Here is a 19,866-nt window from a genome sequence, read left to right as displayed (position 1 = left end):
TAAAAACAATGGAATTTTTTACATTTCATCTCTGGACATAATGAAAACAATCACACATGGAAAAAGGAATTCTGAGTTTAGTAACATGCATATTTTTAAAATTAAACTTTATTTACTTATTTTTACAGAGAGAGCACAGGGAGGAGCAGCAAGGGAGAGGGAGAGAGAATTTCAAGCAGACTCCCCACTAAGAGCAGAGAGCCCACTGTGGGGCTCATCCCACGAACCCAGATCACGACCCGAGCTTAAATCAAGAGTTAGGCACAGCCAGCTGAGCCACTCAGGTGCCCCACAGCTTGCCAAATATTAATAAAAAATACTAATATTATAATTTATATGTCAATTCATTACTTAACAAAATAAACTCCTACATTAGAAAGAAAATAGAAAAACTAGGCAAAGTTCAGAAGATCCTAAAGCAAACAAAAAGAAAACAAGTTATTAAAGGATTAGAACCAGGGGAGCCTAGATGGCTCAGTCAGTTAAGTGTCTGATTCTTGATTTTGGCTCAGATCATGATCTCAGGGTCAGGAGACTGAGCCCTACATCGGGGGGGTCTGCACTCTGTAGGGAGTCTGCTTGAGATTCTCTCCTTCCCTCACCCCTACCTCCTGCATGTTCTCTCTCAAATAAATAAATAAATAAATCTTAAAAGAAAAATAAAGGATTAGAATCAAATTTAAATAAGTAGTAATTTAGTACCATAATAAACATAGTACTATGAAAGGGAATTAGATCTTCATGTCCCAAATAAGACAGAACCAAAAGCAACTACAGAATATAAGAGCAGCATCAATTTCTGTTACATATGAAGAAAGAGGACTTTGAGAGGAAGAATGTGCAGGGAACAGAATTTCTGCCCTTGTAAAGTACCAAAAAGACACTATGTAATTGTTTGGCCCATATAGTTTAGGCTCATGGTTCCCAAAATAGGAGACAGAGGACGCCTGGGTGGCTCAGTGGATTAAGCCGCTGCCTTCGGCTCAGGTCATGATCTCAGGGTCCTGGGATCGAGTCCCACATCGGGCTCTCTACTCAGCAGGGAGCCTGCTTCCTCCTCTCTCTCTCTGCCTGCCTCTCTGCCTACTTGTGATCTCTCTGTCAAATAAATAAATAAAAATCTTAAAAAAAAAAAACAAAAAACAAACAAAATAGGAGACAGAAGAATACCGCCATAGTACAAACAAGGAGCATTGTCCCTATTATCTTCATTTTTTTGGAAACCCTGGTTAAATATTTAACCAGTAATTAAAGCAAATTACTTCTAATTAAAGCAGACATGGATATAAAATGGACTGGAATGGACTCTGGGGAATTATTAATAAAACTCATTGCAAGGGAACTTAATTCTTGGACTATGCCCTTAAATTACCTAAGAATATACATTCATTTCTATCATCTGAGGTATAGTTTGGAAGACCCAAGTTTGATAAGCACTGGCTTGGACATTATTATCATACACTGGGGTCAGTGAAGGCTGCGTGTTAAGACCACTGAAACTAGTAGTTTTCTTACCTGGTAGTTCTGTGTAGTAGCTGGGGGTGGTGGTGGTGGTGCTTCCTGTTGTCTCTGGGTATAACCATAGTCAGTTGCTGTATGTGCAGTGGGGTAACCTCCATAAGCAGCAGCTGTTGCAGCAGCTGCAACAGCTACTGGAGCAGGCCTGGCAACTGCGACTGTGGCGGCTGCTGGTGCATAGGCAGCAGTAACTGTGTGAGCAGCTACTGGAGCCTGATGGACAGTGTAGCTAGCAACTGTAGTTGGATGAGAGTAGGCTACACCCGAAGCTGGCTGCTGGCTATATTGTGGAGTAGAAGAATAAACACAATACAATTTAATTTTAAAACCTAAGAGTTTAATACAATAAAAAGCACATTTTTTAGAAATTTAATTATCGACTATGAAACACCAAGTATTTGAACACAATAAGCCTAGTCAATACCACATTTGTTACTGTTGTATAATTTTTATTCCTTAATCTTAATGCATTAGACAGTCACGCATACTATGCTTAAAATCATGGACCATATTACAAAGGAGGGATGACAAACTGGGATAAAAAGCAGTAGTAGGAAGAAAAGAAAACTTGATGAAACTAGGAATTTTAAAAAGTATTTGTTGCTTGTAGAGTTCTTTATGTTCTACAGTTTAAAAAAAATCTCTACAAAGAAATCATGTTAAAAATATTGAATTCTAACTCCAATGGTAGAGAACATTTGAAGCAGAAACTATTACCCAGTTGACTTAAATACTTCTGATACTCTAGGGTTGTAGTTCTCAACTGGGGGAGATTTTGCCCTCCAGGGACATCTGGCATGTCTGGAGATATTTTTGATGGTCAAACTGCAGAGGAGGTGGTGGTGTGTGCTACTGGCGTCTAGTGGGTGGAAGCCAGTGATGCTGTTACATATCCTACAGCGCACAGGACAGCTACCCACAACAAAGAATTATCCGAAGAATGTCAATAGTGCTGAGGTTGAGAAATCTTGCTCTAGGGCACAAAACCTACAACAGACTCTCTATTATTTTAAATAAATTACTCAAGTTACAGGCAGCGTTTCATTATACACATTTATTTCTCTCAAAAATGTAGCACATGTTGCAAAAGGAGACCTAAGTCAGATGCTTTGCAATCATAACAATTTAAAACGCAAAGAGGCAAAAACATTTTCCAATGTAAATGAAATAAATTTCCAGCTAAAGTTTTCAGAGTAATGTTTAAATTTTTAAAATTTTAACTTTTAAATTGAGAGTCTATGTTACATAAAACCAAGGCTTATAGATGTTAAGCACATGAAAGTCTATTTGTCGTTCTAGGTTCTCTAAAATGCTCAAGATTACACTTGCTAAAGCTTTATTACCAAGGCAGAAGTGCCTTCTAAAAAAAAGAAGAGCCCCAACAGTTACTTAGCTGACAGGTCTTAGATGACCGTAAGTCTTAATATGAGCCAACAGTTAAGAATAGCCAAGAAAAAAATACCTGACTGAAGCTGAAGCTACTCTAAGAAGTGTCTGATTCATGGGTTATAGTACAGCATAGTCTTCCTGGTGTGCACTCTACCCATACAAATATGGCATGGAATTAAAATTTGGGGCCACATTTTAACTGTATTAGAAAAAACACTAGTAATTACAATATATTCAAAAGGAATTGATATGAAGCTTATAAGTATGGCTACTATTTCACATAAAAAGTGGAGGAACATTCAGTCTAGAAGAGGTGACTGGGGAAGATATGAGAGCTGCCTTCTAATAGAAGAGACTTACTCCATGCTGCTCCAGAGAACAGAACTAGAACCAATGGATGGAAGGGTGGCAGATTTCAGCCCAATATGAAAAAGAAAAAAAAACAAAAACTTAGAACAAAGTCCAAAGAAACTCTTATAATTTATATTTGGATGAGGTTTTCCACATTTTGATATTAAAAGTAGCTAATATTTTCTACAAATATGACAATTAAAAGACAGGAAAAGGGAAATTTAAATTGTAATAGTGAAAAAATTGGTTTGGGATTGACATTTCCTATGGATAATTCCATAGCCTTAAGAAAAAATGCCAATAACGTATTTCTTCAAAATTCCTAGAACTGAAAAAAGAATTATATTTAAAATATAAATATACCAGTTCTGTGAAACTTGTATTTAACATTTACTGATAAAATTTCACACATTCAGACTACACTGCATAAAAAGGATTTGGTTATGTAAAAATTCAGATATCTTGGATTCCTATACAGTTTCCATTCATCCCATTGCTCTTTATTGCACATCTGTTCACACTTCCTGGTCTCCAAAATTGTCCTATAGGACAAAAAACAAGAGTGGGAACAGAACAGGAATGTCAAGTCAACCAGGCAAGCAATCTGACTTATACTGGCTCTGATCCTTACAAGTCCATGTGACTAAAAAAGGGATGATATGCTCTGGTTTAAGCCTACTGCCCCCTCATAATCATTAACCGTATGCTCTCACACCTGTGTGTCTCAGTTTGAACAATAAATCTTATAATCTCCCTTCCCAGAAAGCATATAACAGGATGTCAGTATGCTTAGCAATTAACATATACTACATGCCTAGGACTGCCTAACTTAAGTCTGATCTGTATAGTTAGATCTGCTCTGTACGGCTGGACCCATATCCTCTACCAAGAGCATCATGAAGAATAATGATCTAGTTCTAATTCCTATAGTTAAGGGCTAGGGCAACAATCTGCTGTTCAGAATAAAGATTTTCTAGTGTATTATCTTATACCCATCTAGGAAATTTGTTTCAATCTGAAATATCCTTAGAAAATTGACTTTTATGTGATGTATATGACCAGCCTGGGTTATAGCAATTCAATTAAGTATCTAGTGGCTATGTAAATTTTCAAAAATTCAGGTCACATCAAATTCTAATTAGTTTAAGCAAAATTAGTCTAAGATTGAAATATTTTAAACCAAGGTTTCGCCTAGTTTGTAGTACTCAAATAAAAGGTATTAAATTATATGCCTTCATAAAACTTAAGACTTAATGGTCACTAAATGATTTTTAAAATAAAATAAGTAAATAAAACCCCCAAATTTTGTGCCATAAAAACATCTGTGAAATATGCAAAGACTTTCATTTTCATCCAGCAGAGAAGCAGCTTCTATTTGGATAATATCCTTTGTAGATAAATTAAATCTAATAAATCAGTTTTAAACCAGGACAAAAAATAATAAATTAAAAAACAAACACAAATATGGGACGAGCAAGGTTAAGAAATACATAAAATGGGAGGGTGTTTCTCTTGGGAGGAGAAAAAGGTAAATAAAGTATTTAAGGAATTATTAATATTAAAAAGTAGTAACACTTTTATATTCTTGGACTTAACCTGGAGGTTAATGGCCAGCTCTCTCCTTGCTTACCAGAAAGTGAAACCAGCCAGAGAGTCCTTACAAAATAGCTGACCAAAACCACGATTTGAAGAAAGCCTATATAAACTGCAAAAGAAATAGGAATAGTCCTGCAGGAAATGGATATCTCAATGCAACAAACAAGAATTTTCACAAACTCTAATTTGTAGTCATAAAGTAAGAACTTAACATCAGTCAGAAGATAAAGTTAAGGGATACAGACAAGATCAGGATATAAAAAACTATAAAAGAGAAGATAAATCTAGGAAGTCCAATATCCAACTAGAAGGAATTCTGAAAAGAAAAAAGCAAATTAAAGAAATGAAGAAAGAATACTTCCTACTCTGGAAGGGAGACACATATTTTCAAATTTAAAGGGTCTACAGAGGGGTGCCTGGGTGGCTTGGTTTGCTAGGCATCTGCCTTCAGCTCAGGTCATGATCCCTGGGTCCTGGGATAGAGCTCCATATCAGGTTCCCTGCTCAGTAAGGAGCTTGCTTCTCCCCCTGCTTGTGTTCTCTCCTCCTCTCTCTTCAATAATGAATGAAATCTTTTAAAAAGGGCCTACAGAGTGCAAAATAGAATGAAGGGACAACACCTAGAAACATACAGCATTTCACAACATCTCAAGGTTAAAAAAAAAATCTTTCAAAGTCTCCAAAGAAAAAGTCACCTGCATACAACTAAACAAAAACCAGTTTAACAGATTAACTAGTGGTTAGAAAACAGCAGACTAAAGTCTTAAAAATGTGAGAGAAAATGGTTATTAATACAGAGTTCTGTACCCAGCTAAATCACTAAGACAGAATAAAGGGTTTTTTTCCTTTCTTTCTTTCTTTCTTTTTTTTTTTGACATTCAAGAACTGAGTTTACCTCCTATATACCTTTCCTTTGGAAGTGACATGAAGATGTACTTTAACAAAAAAATAAACCAAGAAAGAAATCATGGGGTCCTATAAATAGTAGATCCAAACCCAGGAGGGAGATGAGAGCCCAGGTCAGCAGCTATGCATCGGGCCCAAAGAAGCAGTGAGCTTGGACTCGAAGTGAAAAAAGACAGAAGCCTCCAGGAGAGTGATATCCAGGAAGATAAAGAACTGGACTACAGATAGTAGACCAGAAGCTTGGAAAAACATTAAAATACAATCAAAGGGGATGCCTGGGTGCCTCAGTGGGTTAAGCCTCTGCCTTCCGCTCAGGGAGTCCCACCCACCATCAGGTTCCTTGCTGGGCAGGGAGCCTGCTTCTCCCTCTGCCTCTGCCTGCCTCTCTGCCTGCCTGTGTTCTCTCTCTCTGACAAATAAATAAATAAAGTCTTAAAATACAATCAAGGCACCAAAAAGATTTTGGGGGAAAAAAGGTAATGAAAGACTTCAGCAGGGGCACCTGGGTGGCTCAGAGAGTTAAGCCTCTGCCTTCGGCTCTGGTCATGATCTCAGAGTCCTGGGATTGAGCCCCGCATCAGGATTTCTGCTCAGCGGAGAGCCTGCCCCCCCCCCAACCTGCTTATGATCTCTGTCAAATAAATAAAATAAAATATTTTAAAAAAAGACTTCAGCAAATATGACGTTACTCAAGAAAGGCATGATCTTGGTAAAAGACACCACAGTTAAGCAATTAGTAGGATATAAAAATAGTAAACATCCATTTGAACTTGAACTGAGGAATATTCTATTAAGTGGTACACGGTTGTAAAAATGGAACACATTAGGAATAATAATCATAGAACACTACCACCTGGGTCCACAGTAAGTACTATTTACAGTCATAATAAAGTTTCTGCCATAATAAAGTTTTAGAATCAACCTAAATTACAGAAGATAAACTATGATTACAGAATATAAATGTTAATCACAAGTACAACTACAGCTAAGTTGGGGGATGGGGTGGGAAAAGAAGTAAAGTAAAGCACCAGAGTTTCAAGATTCTTTTCCTAAAATAGAGAGTACTGAGATACTGACTACCTTTGTTGGAAATGGGGGAGTGTCTGAAAACAAGAGAAACAGCCATATCATTTAACCTGGAAGGAGAAATGAGAAGCATGAGAGAATATATACTAAATCTTAACTACGATTATAGGAAATCAAAATATAATGTGTAAAAAGTCAATAAATTAAGACACAGGGAAGCATATTATTTTATGATATGGAGTTAGAAATAAAACCAGAATGCATTAAAGGTGGGAGTCTCTACAATGCAGAATTGGGGATAAGGGATTAAGAAAATGATTGAATGTTGTTTTCATTAAAAGCCCTTCTATGGTGCCTGAATGGCTCTGTCAGTTAAGTGACTCTTGGTTTTGGCTCAAGTCATGATCTCATCAGGGTTGTGCGACTGAGCCCCACATCAGGCTTACGCTCAGTGTGGAGTCTGCTTGAGAATCACTCCCTCTCCTCCTCCACTACACGCACACGTGTGCTCACTCCCTCTCTAAAATAAATAAATAAAATCTAAAAAAATTCCCTTCTATACTATTTTTAATTACATTATGTATAATTTTGGGGGAGGGGCATAAAAGATAATTTTCAAACTGGTTAGCTGAATGACCAACCAACCACAAATTTAAAATACTCCTGTCTAGGTATTCTAATATAATTTTTTAAAAAAGATTTTAATTTACTTATTTGACAGAGATTGCACAGTAGGTACAGTGGCTGGCAGAGGGAGAGAAAAGCACACTCAATTCTAATTTCTACATTTCTGGTCTCGACCCTAACCTATACCCAACTCTGAGCCCATTTTTAGTGCTTTTAAATTCCATTATGACCTGGATTTACATTATACTAAGGTTATAGTCACTACCAGCATTAAAACAACTATGCATACTAATGGTCTGTCCATGTAAGTGGCATCTGGTAACAGGAAAAATATTCCTATACCTCTTTTACTTTCTGTACAGCAGTGATTTTCAAAATAGGATCCAAGGCCTGCTCGGATCCAGGAGGTTATCCCTTTTTCAATTACAGATTGCCTTCATATAATTTAATCCAAACAATTTACTGTAACACACTGAATGCAGAAGCAGACCAAGCACCATTAAAAAAATTTTTTTAAAATATTTTTTAAAATTAGCATATAATGTATTATCTGCTCCAGGGGTAGAGGTCTGTGAATCGTCAGGCTTAAACACTTCACAGCACTCACCATAGCACATACCCTCCCCAATGTTCATAACCCAACCACCCTCTCCATAACCCCCCCACCCTGGCAACTCTCAGCTTGTTTTGTGAGATTAAGAGTCTCTTATGGTTTGTCTCCCTCCTGATACCATCTTGTATCATTTATTCCTTCCCAAGCCCCCAAGCCCCCCACTTTGCCATTCAAATTCCTCATATCAGGGAGATTATATGATAATTGTCTTTCTCTGATTGATTTATTTCACTCAGCATAATACCCTCTAGTTCCATGCACGTTGTTGCAAATGGCAAGATTTCATTTCTTTTGATGGCTGCATAGTATTCCATTGTGGTGTGTATATACACCCCCCCACCCCCCCACATTCTTTATCCAATCATCTGTGGATGGACATCTAGGTTCTTTCCATAATTTGGCTATTGTGGACATTGCTGCTATAAACATTTGCGTGCACATGCCCCTTCAGATCATTACATTTGTATCTTTAGGGTAAATACCCAGTTGCACGATTGCTAGGTGGTAGGGTAGATCTATTTTCAACTTTTTTTTTTTTTTTAAGATTTTATTTATTTATTTGACAGACAGAGATCACAAGTAGGCAGAGAGGCAGGCAGAGAGAGAGGAGGAAGCAGGCTCCCTGCTGAGCAGAGAGCCTATTTTCAACTTTTTGAGGAACTTCCTTGCTGTTTTCCAGAGTGGTTGCACCAGCTTGCATTCTCACCAGCTTGCATTCTCACCAACAGTGCAGGAGTTAAGTGACCTTTCTCCGCATCCTCACCAGCATCTGTTGTTTCCTGACTTGTTAATTTTAGCCATTCTGATTGGTGTGAGGTGGTATCTCATAGTGGTTTTGATTTGTATTTCCCTGATGCCAAGTGATGTGGAGTGCTTTTTCATGTATCTGTTGGCCACCTGGATGTCTTCTTTGCAGATGTGTCTGTTCATGTCCACTGCCCATTTCTTGACTGGATTATGTTTTTTGGATGTTGAGTTTAATAAGTTCTTCTTTATAGATTTTGAATACCAGCCCTTTATCTGATTACATTGTTTGCAAATATCTTCTCCCATTCTGTCAGTTGTCTTTTGGTTTTGTTGACTGTTTCCTTTGCTGAAGCACCAATCATTTTAATTGAGATATTAAAAAGATTTATAAAAATCTTTGTAAAGATATAAAACAATGCCTCATCTCCCTATTTTTGGAGGACAGGATATAGTTATTTCTTTATAGTTACATAAAGAAACTTGGGGTTAACATGTAGTAATCTTATTTTGAAATTATTTAATAATATCTTTTTAAAAATTCTAGGGCAGTAAATAAGTATAACCAACATAAACAAAAGCTCTAGGGGTCTTCGATAACTATAACTGCTTTAGGGGTCCCAAAACCGTAAGCTTCAAGAACTACCATTTTATGATACAGAGCATTAACTCTGATTCATCATTCATTTTCCTGCTCTTTACACCTTTAAACAAAAACATTTTCTTCTATTCTGAAACAGGGAGACAATTCTCAGGGAAAATGAGCAGCACACATGGTCAGAGCCCGAGGTCTGTTGCTTACAACTGCAATATTCCTATCGAGGGCTCCAAATCTCCCAGTTTACCCAGTGTGCTGTTCACAAACATCATTTTCTGTGTTAGCAGACATGAAAGGTATTGGGAAGCAATGGCCTACAAATCTGGGACTCCCACAAGAAACCAGCACAGAAGGTGAATTAGAAAAAAGTCCATTTTCCCTTTCAAGAGAAAACTGTAGAAGAACCTTTCCTAGCTCAGCCTTGGCTCTGGGTAAAAGGGAGAGAAATATCCCTAACAGTTTTTTTTTTTTTTAATGAGAGAGCAGTGTGCGGGCATGGGGTGGGGGAGTGGGGCAGAGGGAGAGGGAGGGAGAGAATCCTAAGCAGGCTCCACATCCAGCATGGAGCCCATCAGGGGGTTCCACCTCACGACCCGGAGAGACCCTGAGATCATGACCTGAGCCAAAATCAAGAGTTGGATGCTTAACCTACAGAGGCATCCAGACAATCCTTACCTGACAATTCCTTTCTTTCTTCTTTTTTTTTTTTAAATATTTATTTGAGATAGATATAGTGAGAAAGCACATGAGCAGGGTGGGGGGATACAGGCAGAGGGAGAAGTGGGCTCCCCGCTGAGCAGGAAGCCCAATGTGGGATGTGATCCCAGGACTCTGGGATCATGACCTGAGCCAAAGGCAGAAGCTTAACCAAATGAGCCACCCAGGCACCCCTCCTGAGACAATTCTTTATGACAAGTTAGTCTTCCCTTAGGTTTGAGTTCTCGAATTCACCTTATCTAACTAGGAAAACTCCAAGCTAAGAAGTTAGTTTAGTAGATCTCTGAGCTGACAGTACTTTCACATGCCAGAAAATACATTTTCCTCTCTAAATGCTACAGTGTTCTAAGAAAGAGAAGATCTCAATAAAAACAACACAACAATCCTATAAGGAAACAAGTTACTAGAAGCTAGAGTTTGCAGAATTAAAAAAAAAAAAAATCCTTTTTGAAAAGCCTGAAAGCACTGGAATTATTGAATACAAAATATAAAATAAGTAACTTAAAAAAGTAAAAAAGGAGCATCTGGGTGGCTCAGTCCATTAAGCGTCTGACTCTTAATCTCAGCCACTCCACCCCTTTTTTTAAGGTTTTACTTATTTACTAGAGAGAGAGAGAGAGGAGGGGTACAGGGAGAAGATCTCAAGCTGACTCCTCAGCACAGAGCCCATGAAAGGCTCAATCTCACAACCCTGAAATCATGACCTGAGCCGAAACCAAGAGTCAGACACTTAACTAACTGAGCCACCCAGGCACCCCTCAGCTTAGGTCTTGATCTTAGGTGTTTTTGAGTTCAACTCTGCATTGGACTCTGCACTGGGTGTGAAGCCTACTTTAAAATAATAATAATAATAATAATAATAATTTTTAAAAAAAGGTAAACGATTAGACTATCAAAACTAAGACTCAGGACCATGAAGTTGATTAAAAAAACAAAAACAAAAACAAAAAGACAAAAAACCAACCAGATGAATTTTTAAAAGAAAAGACCTCCCAGAAATGAAATACAGTATATAAAAATTATAATCAGAAACTTAGAAAGGTATTACATAACTGATTAGACATGGCTGACAAAAAACTTAGTGAACTAGAAAGTTATCCCCACAATTACTCAGAATGCACTCAGAGACAAAGAGAAGAAAAATATTAGAGGCTTAAAAACGATGAGGATAGGATAATAAGTAATAAGTTACATCTAAGTAGAGCTGCAAATGGAGAAAATGAATAGAGGAAACACATCTAAAGAGAGTATCTGAGATTTCCCAAAATTAATGAAAGATTAATTTGAAAGCCCAAACAAAAATAAGAGAAGCACCGAGAGGGGAAAAAAACAAAGTGCCTACAGAGACTGAGGACTTCTCCAAAATGAGGAAGGTGAAATTAAAACAACAACAACAAAAACCCTGTTACTAGTACAACCATATTAAAGGACATTCTTAAAGATTTTTTTAAGAAAGAATGAAAATGATCTCAGAATGAATGTCATGTTAAGAAAGTGAAATATGAAGGCAAATTTAAATAATCAATGACTATATAGAATAATGGTATTCAACAATGATGGGTTGTGGGGTTAAAATGTAAAATACTATACAGTAATAGCACAAAAATCACCAGAGGACTGATCAAAGCTAAAGCATTTTAAGTCCCTGTATTGTTCAGAAATGTAAATAAAGATAATGATTTACTTTAAACTGCATAAAATCTTCATGATAAATTTTTAGAGGAACCATTATAAAACAGAAGCAGAAGTTCAATTTCTGACCTTATAAAAGGAATGAGACAAGGTTTCAATCAAGAAAACGAGACTGCTTCTATACTCAACATTATGGGGTATGTTTCTCCTCCCCCGGAAAACATATTGTGTGTGTGTGCATTATTTTTAATTCTGGATAAAATGGCAAAGTAACTGACAGACAAAACGCTTTTTCCCTTTTCATGGCATACAAAATACAATTTGGTCTTTTCATTAGTCCAAGCTGAATGTTCAACACTGTTGGACTTTTCTATTTTCTAGGTCAAATTATGGCATTTTATATACCTACCAATTCACAGATTTTTCTTTATATTACATTTACTATTTTATGATGTGACAAAGATGCAAAATTAAACTTCCTCAGAGAATCACCCCAAAGACAAACCATCTTTATTCTGTACACTTGCTATTATATATCATGCTCCCATTACCTTTACAACACTATTAAAACAGTAACTGTATTGCTGAATTTTAGAAGAAATTTAAATGTCTTCTAAGAACTAGAACAAATAAAATAACCAATCCTATAATTTTTACTAACACATTACACTAGCAGACTATTAGTGGGTCAGGGTGGTTAAATGTTATATAATATGAAAACTGTTAAGTTTTCTTGGGATCCATCACTCATAGTATACCAAGAAAAAAAGTCATTACCATTACCTGGATCCACTGGACCTTTTGCACTTTTGTACTTCTGAAGTCGATTAAATTATGTACACAAGAATAAGGGATAATAATAACATTGATGATAATAAAACCTATCAGAAATCTTAAAAGCAGCAGTAGACCCTAATTTTTACTCCATTTGCTCCTGGTTTTAAAACGAACCATGTTCTCTGAACAGAACCACTAATCAACTTTCATGCACAAATCTGTAACATTTCTCTCTCATAAATGCTGACTGCAGATTTCAATTATTATCTCTAATGAATTCTAACTTACCATTCTTCTGGTTTTTCTTTTTGTACCTGCACTGCCAAAATGCAATGCTTGCAAAATTTTTAAAAACATTTGATGGACTGGGGTGCCTGGGTGGCCCAGCTAGGGTTAGAGCATCTGCCTTTGGCCCAGGTCATAATCCCAGAGTCCTGAGACTGAGTCCCGCATCAGGCTCCCTGTTCAGCGGGGAGCCTGCTTTTCCCTCTTTCTCTGCCCTTCCCCCTGCTTGTGTGCGTTCTCGCTCAGTCAAAAACAAACAAATGAAAACCCAAAAAACCCACAAAAAACATTTGATGGCTTTACGAGAGATAGTCATCTTCTTTGCTCCATAACCACAAAACATTTTCAATTTTAAGTTTGGAATGATCAATATATAAACAATCTTTTCCTTTCTACACCATTGATCTCCTCCAAATTATCTTTGAATACATACCTGCCTTCAGCATCTATCCACTAATAAATCATACGAAGTAAATTCTGGTGCACAAACATCACAGAAGATGAAAGAACTGCTGCCACATACACTTTTAGCAAACGGAGATGTTCGAGATCTTTTCATGGAATATTACACAATGAAGTCACTCTTACTAACTGACCTGATAAAAACACCATATTTACTTTTTTTAACCTTAGAAAAACTTATCTTTCACTCACTGACTTCCCAGTTTAAAAAATTTTCACTTAGGACATTGTATCTGAAGATTCTTGGTCTGAGATCTTGCTTTTACAATCAATTTTACTAACTATCATCATTAGTCTAGAGTGATGCTGTTTTTTTTGCATTCATGTTATTTATCTAATAATTGTTAAACATCTTCCTGTCTTTTCTTCTCTGCCAATACGGACAGAGTATGGACAATTTGGAATGCTCAGCTGTGCTAAGGAAAAAACTGAAAGCTAACTATCAAGGCAGTGTCTCTACTTTCTTTCAGACCATCTTCAAAGATGCAAAAATTGGATGACTGGGTGGCTCAGCTTGTTAAGTGTCTGCCTTCAGCTAGCTCATGATCCTGGAGTTCCTAGATGGAGCCTGGCATCAGGCTTCCTGCTAGGAAAGCCCCTTACCCTGCTATCTTATTCTTCCTCAAATAAGTAAAATCTTAAAAAAAATAAAAGATGCATGTGCTATGGTGAGTGCTGTGAAGTGTGTAAACCTGGCGATTCAAAAACCTGTACCCCGGGGGATAAAAAAAAATTTATAAAAAAAAATGTAAAAGTTTGGGCAATGAGTGTCTTCCAATTGTTTTACTATTGTACCACCCTTCTAGGTAATTCCAACATTCCTCCATTTTCCTATCGTATTAGTCTTTTTTAGAGTAGTTGGCAAAAAGTGACAAAAGGAAATAATTCCTAAGATAATGAAAAAGCAAAATGTTTCAAGACAGGGAAAAATAAAATCCATTTACCATTTATCATACGGTAAATCTTAGACTTATAAAAAGGATCCAATAGATCCATATAGTAATTGGAAAATAAAATGGATTTCATTCCACTTATTTTTTTTAAAAGATTTTATTTATTTGACAGGGAGAGAGCACAAGCAGGGGGAGTAGCAGAGGGATAAGAAGAAGCAGGCTCTTAGGTGAGCAGGGAAATCTGACGCAGGACTCGATCCCAGCACCCTGGGACCATGACCTGAGCTGAAGACAGAGGCTTAACTGACTGAGCCACCCAGGCACACTATTCCACCTTTTAAAAAAAAAAAAAAAAAAAAAAAAAAGATTTTATTTATTTATTTGACAGAGATCTCAAGTAGGTGGAGAGGCAGGCAGAGAGAGAGAGAGAGAGAGAGAGAGGAGGAAGCAGGCCCCCCACCGAGCAGAGAGCCCAACATGGGGCTCGAACCCAGGACCCTGGGACCACAACCTGAGGTGAAGGCAGAGGCCCCAACCCACTGAGCCACCCAGGCATCCCAACACTATTTAACTTTTAAAAATTAGAGGATTTTCTTTGGAAGACCTCTAAGGAAGAAAAAGTCATGAAATGGCAATCCTTTTAACTATTTGTAAATAAAACTGCTCAAAAATCAAACCCCACAAACGTCTGGGTACATAAAGTTAATTATGTACGCCATAAGTTAGATACCATAATTAAACCAAAGTACCCTTTAACTTTCTGAACTCAAGAAAAATTTTGCCAGTGAAAGAAAAGCTGGTAGATACCATAAGTCAATTAAACCAAAGTGCCCTATAACTTTCTTAACTCAAGAAAAATTCGCCAGCGAAAGATAAGAACACTCACACTAAGTGAGATGAAACAAAACTAAAAATAGCCTCCTAACACTTAAGGTCAGTTTTTATTGTCAAATGTTTTACAAACACACTAGGAGTATTTTCAGAAGTCTTTTGATTTTATAAATATGGAAAATGAATTACAAATGTGTAAAGTAAGATCCTGAAATTCTTAAAAGTAGGATAACCAGATATTCTAAAAGTAATGGATAGCCAGTTAAGATTGTAAGCAAAAGAGTGTTGTGCACAATTTACATTTTATGATGAGCATTCTGTTTACAGTAAAAAATGGTTTGGGGTGGGTATAACTTGGAGTGAGAGAAACCATAAAGCCATCTTCATAAATCAGAGCATTCTTTGCCCTCATCTATATGGTTACTATTTAAATGGCTTCTATATTATTTTTCCTATCAAAAAAGTAGATTTCTTCAAACTTCTTTTCAAAAACATTCTTTCCGAGTTAAAGCTGACTACCCTATCACTGTAATGCATTTTATACACTACATTTTCCCAGAAATAAAAAAAAGATTTAAAAATTTTATTTTCATTCATCATCAAGAATAGTGTTTCCCAGTATTTTATGCCCCTTTGATCTCTAAGACCCTCAAGAATTTATATGAATACTAAATGAAACCACAAAACTTTTTTTTTTTTTAAGTCCCCAGGATGAAGGTCCAAGTATGTGGACAGAAAAGCAGGTTTTTAACAAAAGATCTAGGACACAAGCAGTAAAGTTAACCTTATCCACCTCACAGTGAGGCTGGAGAAACCGGGAGAAGGCCTTTCCCTCCAGGGACACTGTGCATGCCCTAATAGAGACCACAAAACTTACTTTAAGCAAAATTTTATCACAGTCTTTCTGTAGTTCCAAATAAGTAGATTTGAGGTTTTCTATAATGGCTACCCATTAAAATTATACCTATAATTTGATAACTAACACTGCTTACTACCTCTCTTCTTCTGGTTTTTATGACATTCTCATGGCTCTTTGCCTACCCTGTATTTGTTTCTTTCTCTGGCCTTACTTTAAACACAGATGTTCCCCAAGTCTGCTCTGTTTTTTTTCTTTCATTCATTCAAAAATGTTTACTAAATGATACATTTCATACACTTGTATATAATGGGGATCACTACCATATAAATGATATCCAGATTCATACTTCCAACCCTTATCCCTTTCCTAAGCTTCATTTCCAAATGGTCTACTGAATATAATAGCTAACATTAATGGGGATGTAATATATGCCAGGGACTGTTTTCCAGAACTCTGCAAATACTATGTTAATGAATCCTCAAAACACAATGGAGAATGTAGAAGCCTCCCGGGATGCTGGTAATATTGTTTTTATTTTTATCTGGGTGCTGGTTATACAGGTATATTCAGTATACGACATCTCATCAAGCTATACTATTATATGTGCAGTTCTTTTTATATATATTGCACTTTAACAGAGAATTTTTTAAAAAATCTCAATCCTATGAGGTAAGGAACAGTATTATCTCCAGATTAAAGATGAAGAAACTTAAGTATCAAGAGACTGTTTCTCCACTGTCAAATGGCAAGTGGTATAGGGTACCAGGATTCAGCTCAGGTAGTCTGACTTCAGACCCATCCACTCTCAATCATATCAAGCATCATACAATTCTGTCCTGGCTCAACACATGTCTTCTGTCTAAAATGATCTTCTCTCAGTGGCACCTGGGTGGCTCTGCTGGCGAAGCATCTGCCTTCAGCTCAGATCATGATCTCAGGGATGGAGTCCCAAGTCAGGCTTCCTAATCAGCAAGGAGCCTGTTTCTCCCTTCCCCTCTGCTGCTCCCCCTGCTTATGCTCTCAAATAAATAAAATCCTAAGAAAAAAAATAATAAAATGCTTTAAAATAAAAAAAATAATAAAATAATTTCCCTCATTTTTCTGCGTGGAAGACTATGAAGCATACCTCTAACTTCATAGTCAGAATCCTCCAATTCCCCATTTTAGTATTTTATTAAAATTCAGGTATGATCATAAATTTACATAAATGTAAACTCCTGAGTGCAGAGACTGCACATATTGTAGATACTCATTAAATATCATGTGTTACTCCCTAAAAATGTATTTTAACATACAAATTATATATGAGAAGATTTATATTAAAACAATAAAAAAACCCAATGTCATATTTATTTAATCTTTATTTGTCCTCTACATGCATGAAAGCACACAGCTTTCACACAACACTCAGAAATGCTATACTCAGAACAGTGACCCTAATTCTGAGATGAGAGTGCCAAGGACATAAATTGTCTGAGCATAGTAGGTCCACTCCACACCTTTAATCATGTACCTACTAATTCTAACACAATCTGTCAATTACTACACTTACAAGCCCCAAGCTCTGTCTTCTGGTTAACCTGATGGTGCACTTCCGGGAAAAAAAAAAAAAAAAAATTTGGCTGGTTTTACAAATATGTCTATTTAAACATCTATACCTTATAATCCAACTGCTCATAAGCATAATTCCATCTCTGGGACCTCAGTTTTAATCCAGTGATCTATGTCTATCCCTATACCGAATAAAGTTTGTGTATGTGGTAACATATGACCTTGCTTGTCATATTATTACAAATCTGTCATGACTACTTTTGGACAAATATTGTCTTCATCACCACCATTAGAATCTCTTTTGATCCAGTAACTCAAAAAACCTGTTGTGATTTTTACTGGAATTACATTAAATATATAGATTACTTAGGAGAAAGCTGATAAATTTTTTAAAGAAGATTTTATTTATTTATTTGACAGAGACACAGCGAGAGAGGGGACACAAGCAGGGGGAGTAGGAGAGGGAGAAGCAGGCTTCCCACCGAGCAGGGAGCCTGAGGCAGGGATCTATCCCAGGATCCTGGGATCACTACCAGAGACAAATGCAGATGCTTAACGACTGAGCCACCTAGGTGCCCCGAAAATTGATAACTTGATAGTATTGATTTTTTTCACTCCATGAACCCAGCCCATCCTCATTTATTTATGTCTTCTTTTATGGGCGTTATATCCTAATGTATTTTTTTCCTTAAGTGTTCTACAAATTTCATTTGTTTTATTTCTACTTAATAGGCTTTGTGGCTATATAAAAACAAGATTTAATTTAAAATTTATTAATTCAATATTGCTAAAATAGTAACTTTACCAATTTTTGCCTAATCTTAGATCCAGAAAATCTGCTGAATGCTTATTATATCTCATATTTTTGTCTATCACTTGTAAATAAAAAATTTCCTTCCTTCCCAATTAAACTGACATGGAACCTGAGACTTATCAATTGATACTCAAATACCTACTTTTAAAACATTTTACTTAAGATTATGACGTTCACTATATAAAGTATATGAAAGACCTCAACTAAGGAGTTCCTCTAAAATCCTTATAGTATTTTAAAAAAAAATCCTTATAGTATTATTCAAATACCTATACTTCATAGATAACTAACATTGGTAAAAGGCTTACTGAAAATCAGGCACTAGGGTAGAAGGTTTTATATATAATCTTGATCAAAGGAAAGTTAACTGAGGGAACAGTCTCTGAAAAATGAAGTGATTTGGCCAAGTGACTGATGGGATAGAGCTTAGATTCAAATCTGAAGTCTCAGAAGCTCCAAATCCATGCTCTTCTTGTATATGGTAAAGCCATTTAGGAAAGCACAAACATACACCTTAAACGTTCTATACAGGAGTATTTTGGCTCACAACTACTCTTAAAACTATTAATATCACAGAAGTATCATTAATGTAACAGCAGCAATCCTTTTAGAACATTTTCATTATTTCAAACTCATTCATGCAATATGAATCCCAAGATCTCTGATTCAACAATGAAAGAGCTGATATAATTAGCAGTTGCAGAATTTTTTTTTCCGTACAGCCAGTAAACTTCCATCACCATGATTGGTTTCGAAAACCTGTTCACCTGGTTTTTCACCTTCTCGGTGAGTGATTACTCCTTTTCTACCTTACCAGTGTTACTCTTATTCTTTCCTCAAGACATAGTTTTCTTACCACTACATTCAAAATAAAGTAAAAAAGGAAGAGGAGGAGAAAAGGAAAATTCATCAGCTAATCAGCCTGCCCAAGTTATCTATCTCAATGATGTGAAGAGAATAATTATCTTTTAGGAACAGACATAGTAAAGATATCTCAAGAATCACTGGATGAGATGCCTTTGTAGCAGATGATTAAACTAATGTCCAGCAAACAGTCAGGATTCACGTAAACATCTACCAATTAACAATATTTGCTAAGACTCGAAGACTATGGGGGTAAAGTAATTATTCTGCATCTTTACATAATCTCTACCCCAAAGCCTTTGAATTCAATAAATACTAGATATAAGAAGGGTTAAAAAAAGTTGCAAAATGGTTTTTTCAAATCGCTAACTTTAAGTTATTTAGTGATACACTAAGTATATATAGGACAAAGAAAATTAGTTTAAGCAAAGGCTAAAGATTTAGATTATCCAGGTTTTAACAGACAAGTAGCTTGATTAGATAATGTCAAGGAATTGATGTCTAAGGCTTTCCTAAATAACAAAGGGAAACTGGCTGTTTAAAACTCAAAAAAATGTTTGTCCTATTAATAGTGGAATATAATGGATTACTTTATATTTATATTACATATATATATTTGTGTATGCCACAAACTCCTCTCTGAAAGTGAACACCTATGAGAACCTCTGTATTACTCCAATGAAGGAGTGAAAAAAAAAATGATTTTAAGCCTATGAAACGATCAGAAAACTTTTTTTCCACTGGGGATTATCTTCCCCCACATTCTTTGCTACCCTAAGTCCTCCTAACTGTTGAAATATGTTTTCTCAAGAT

At 36.3% G+C, this 19,866-nt stretch overlaps 1 protein-coding gene across 3 annotated transcripts in view; it reads right to left on the bottom strand.

Annotated features, from left to right (window-relative positions):
• Positions 1–19,866, bottom strand: part of ZFR (zinc finger RNA binding protein) — an 86,457-nt gene that overhangs the window by 62,758 nt on the left and 3,833 nt on the right. For 2 of the 3 annotated variants that reach the window (XM_044233135.1, XM_044233153.1), the window contains exons 3-4: positions 3,268–3,291; positions 1,516–1,798 (exon numbers count right to left, since the gene is read on the bottom strand). In XM_044233135.1, the coding sequence (XP_044089070.1) occupies positions 1,516–1,798; positions 3,268–3,291 (307 nt within the window). The remainder of the gene's footprint in view (positions 1–1,515; positions 1,799–3,267; positions 3,292–19,866) is intronic. The other variant, XM_044233144.1, reaches the window with a different exon arrangement.

The sequence above is a fragment of the Neovison vison genome, chromosome 1, assembly GCF_020171115.1.
Source record: "Neovison vison isolate M4711 chromosome 1, ASM_NN_V1, whole genome shotgun sequence".
Lineage (NCBI taxonomy): Eukaryota > Metazoa > Chordata > Mammalia > Carnivora > Mustelidae > Neogale > Neogale vison.
Note: the sequence above shows the minus strand (reverse complement) of the source record. Positions and strands in the feature narration are given on the sequence as shown.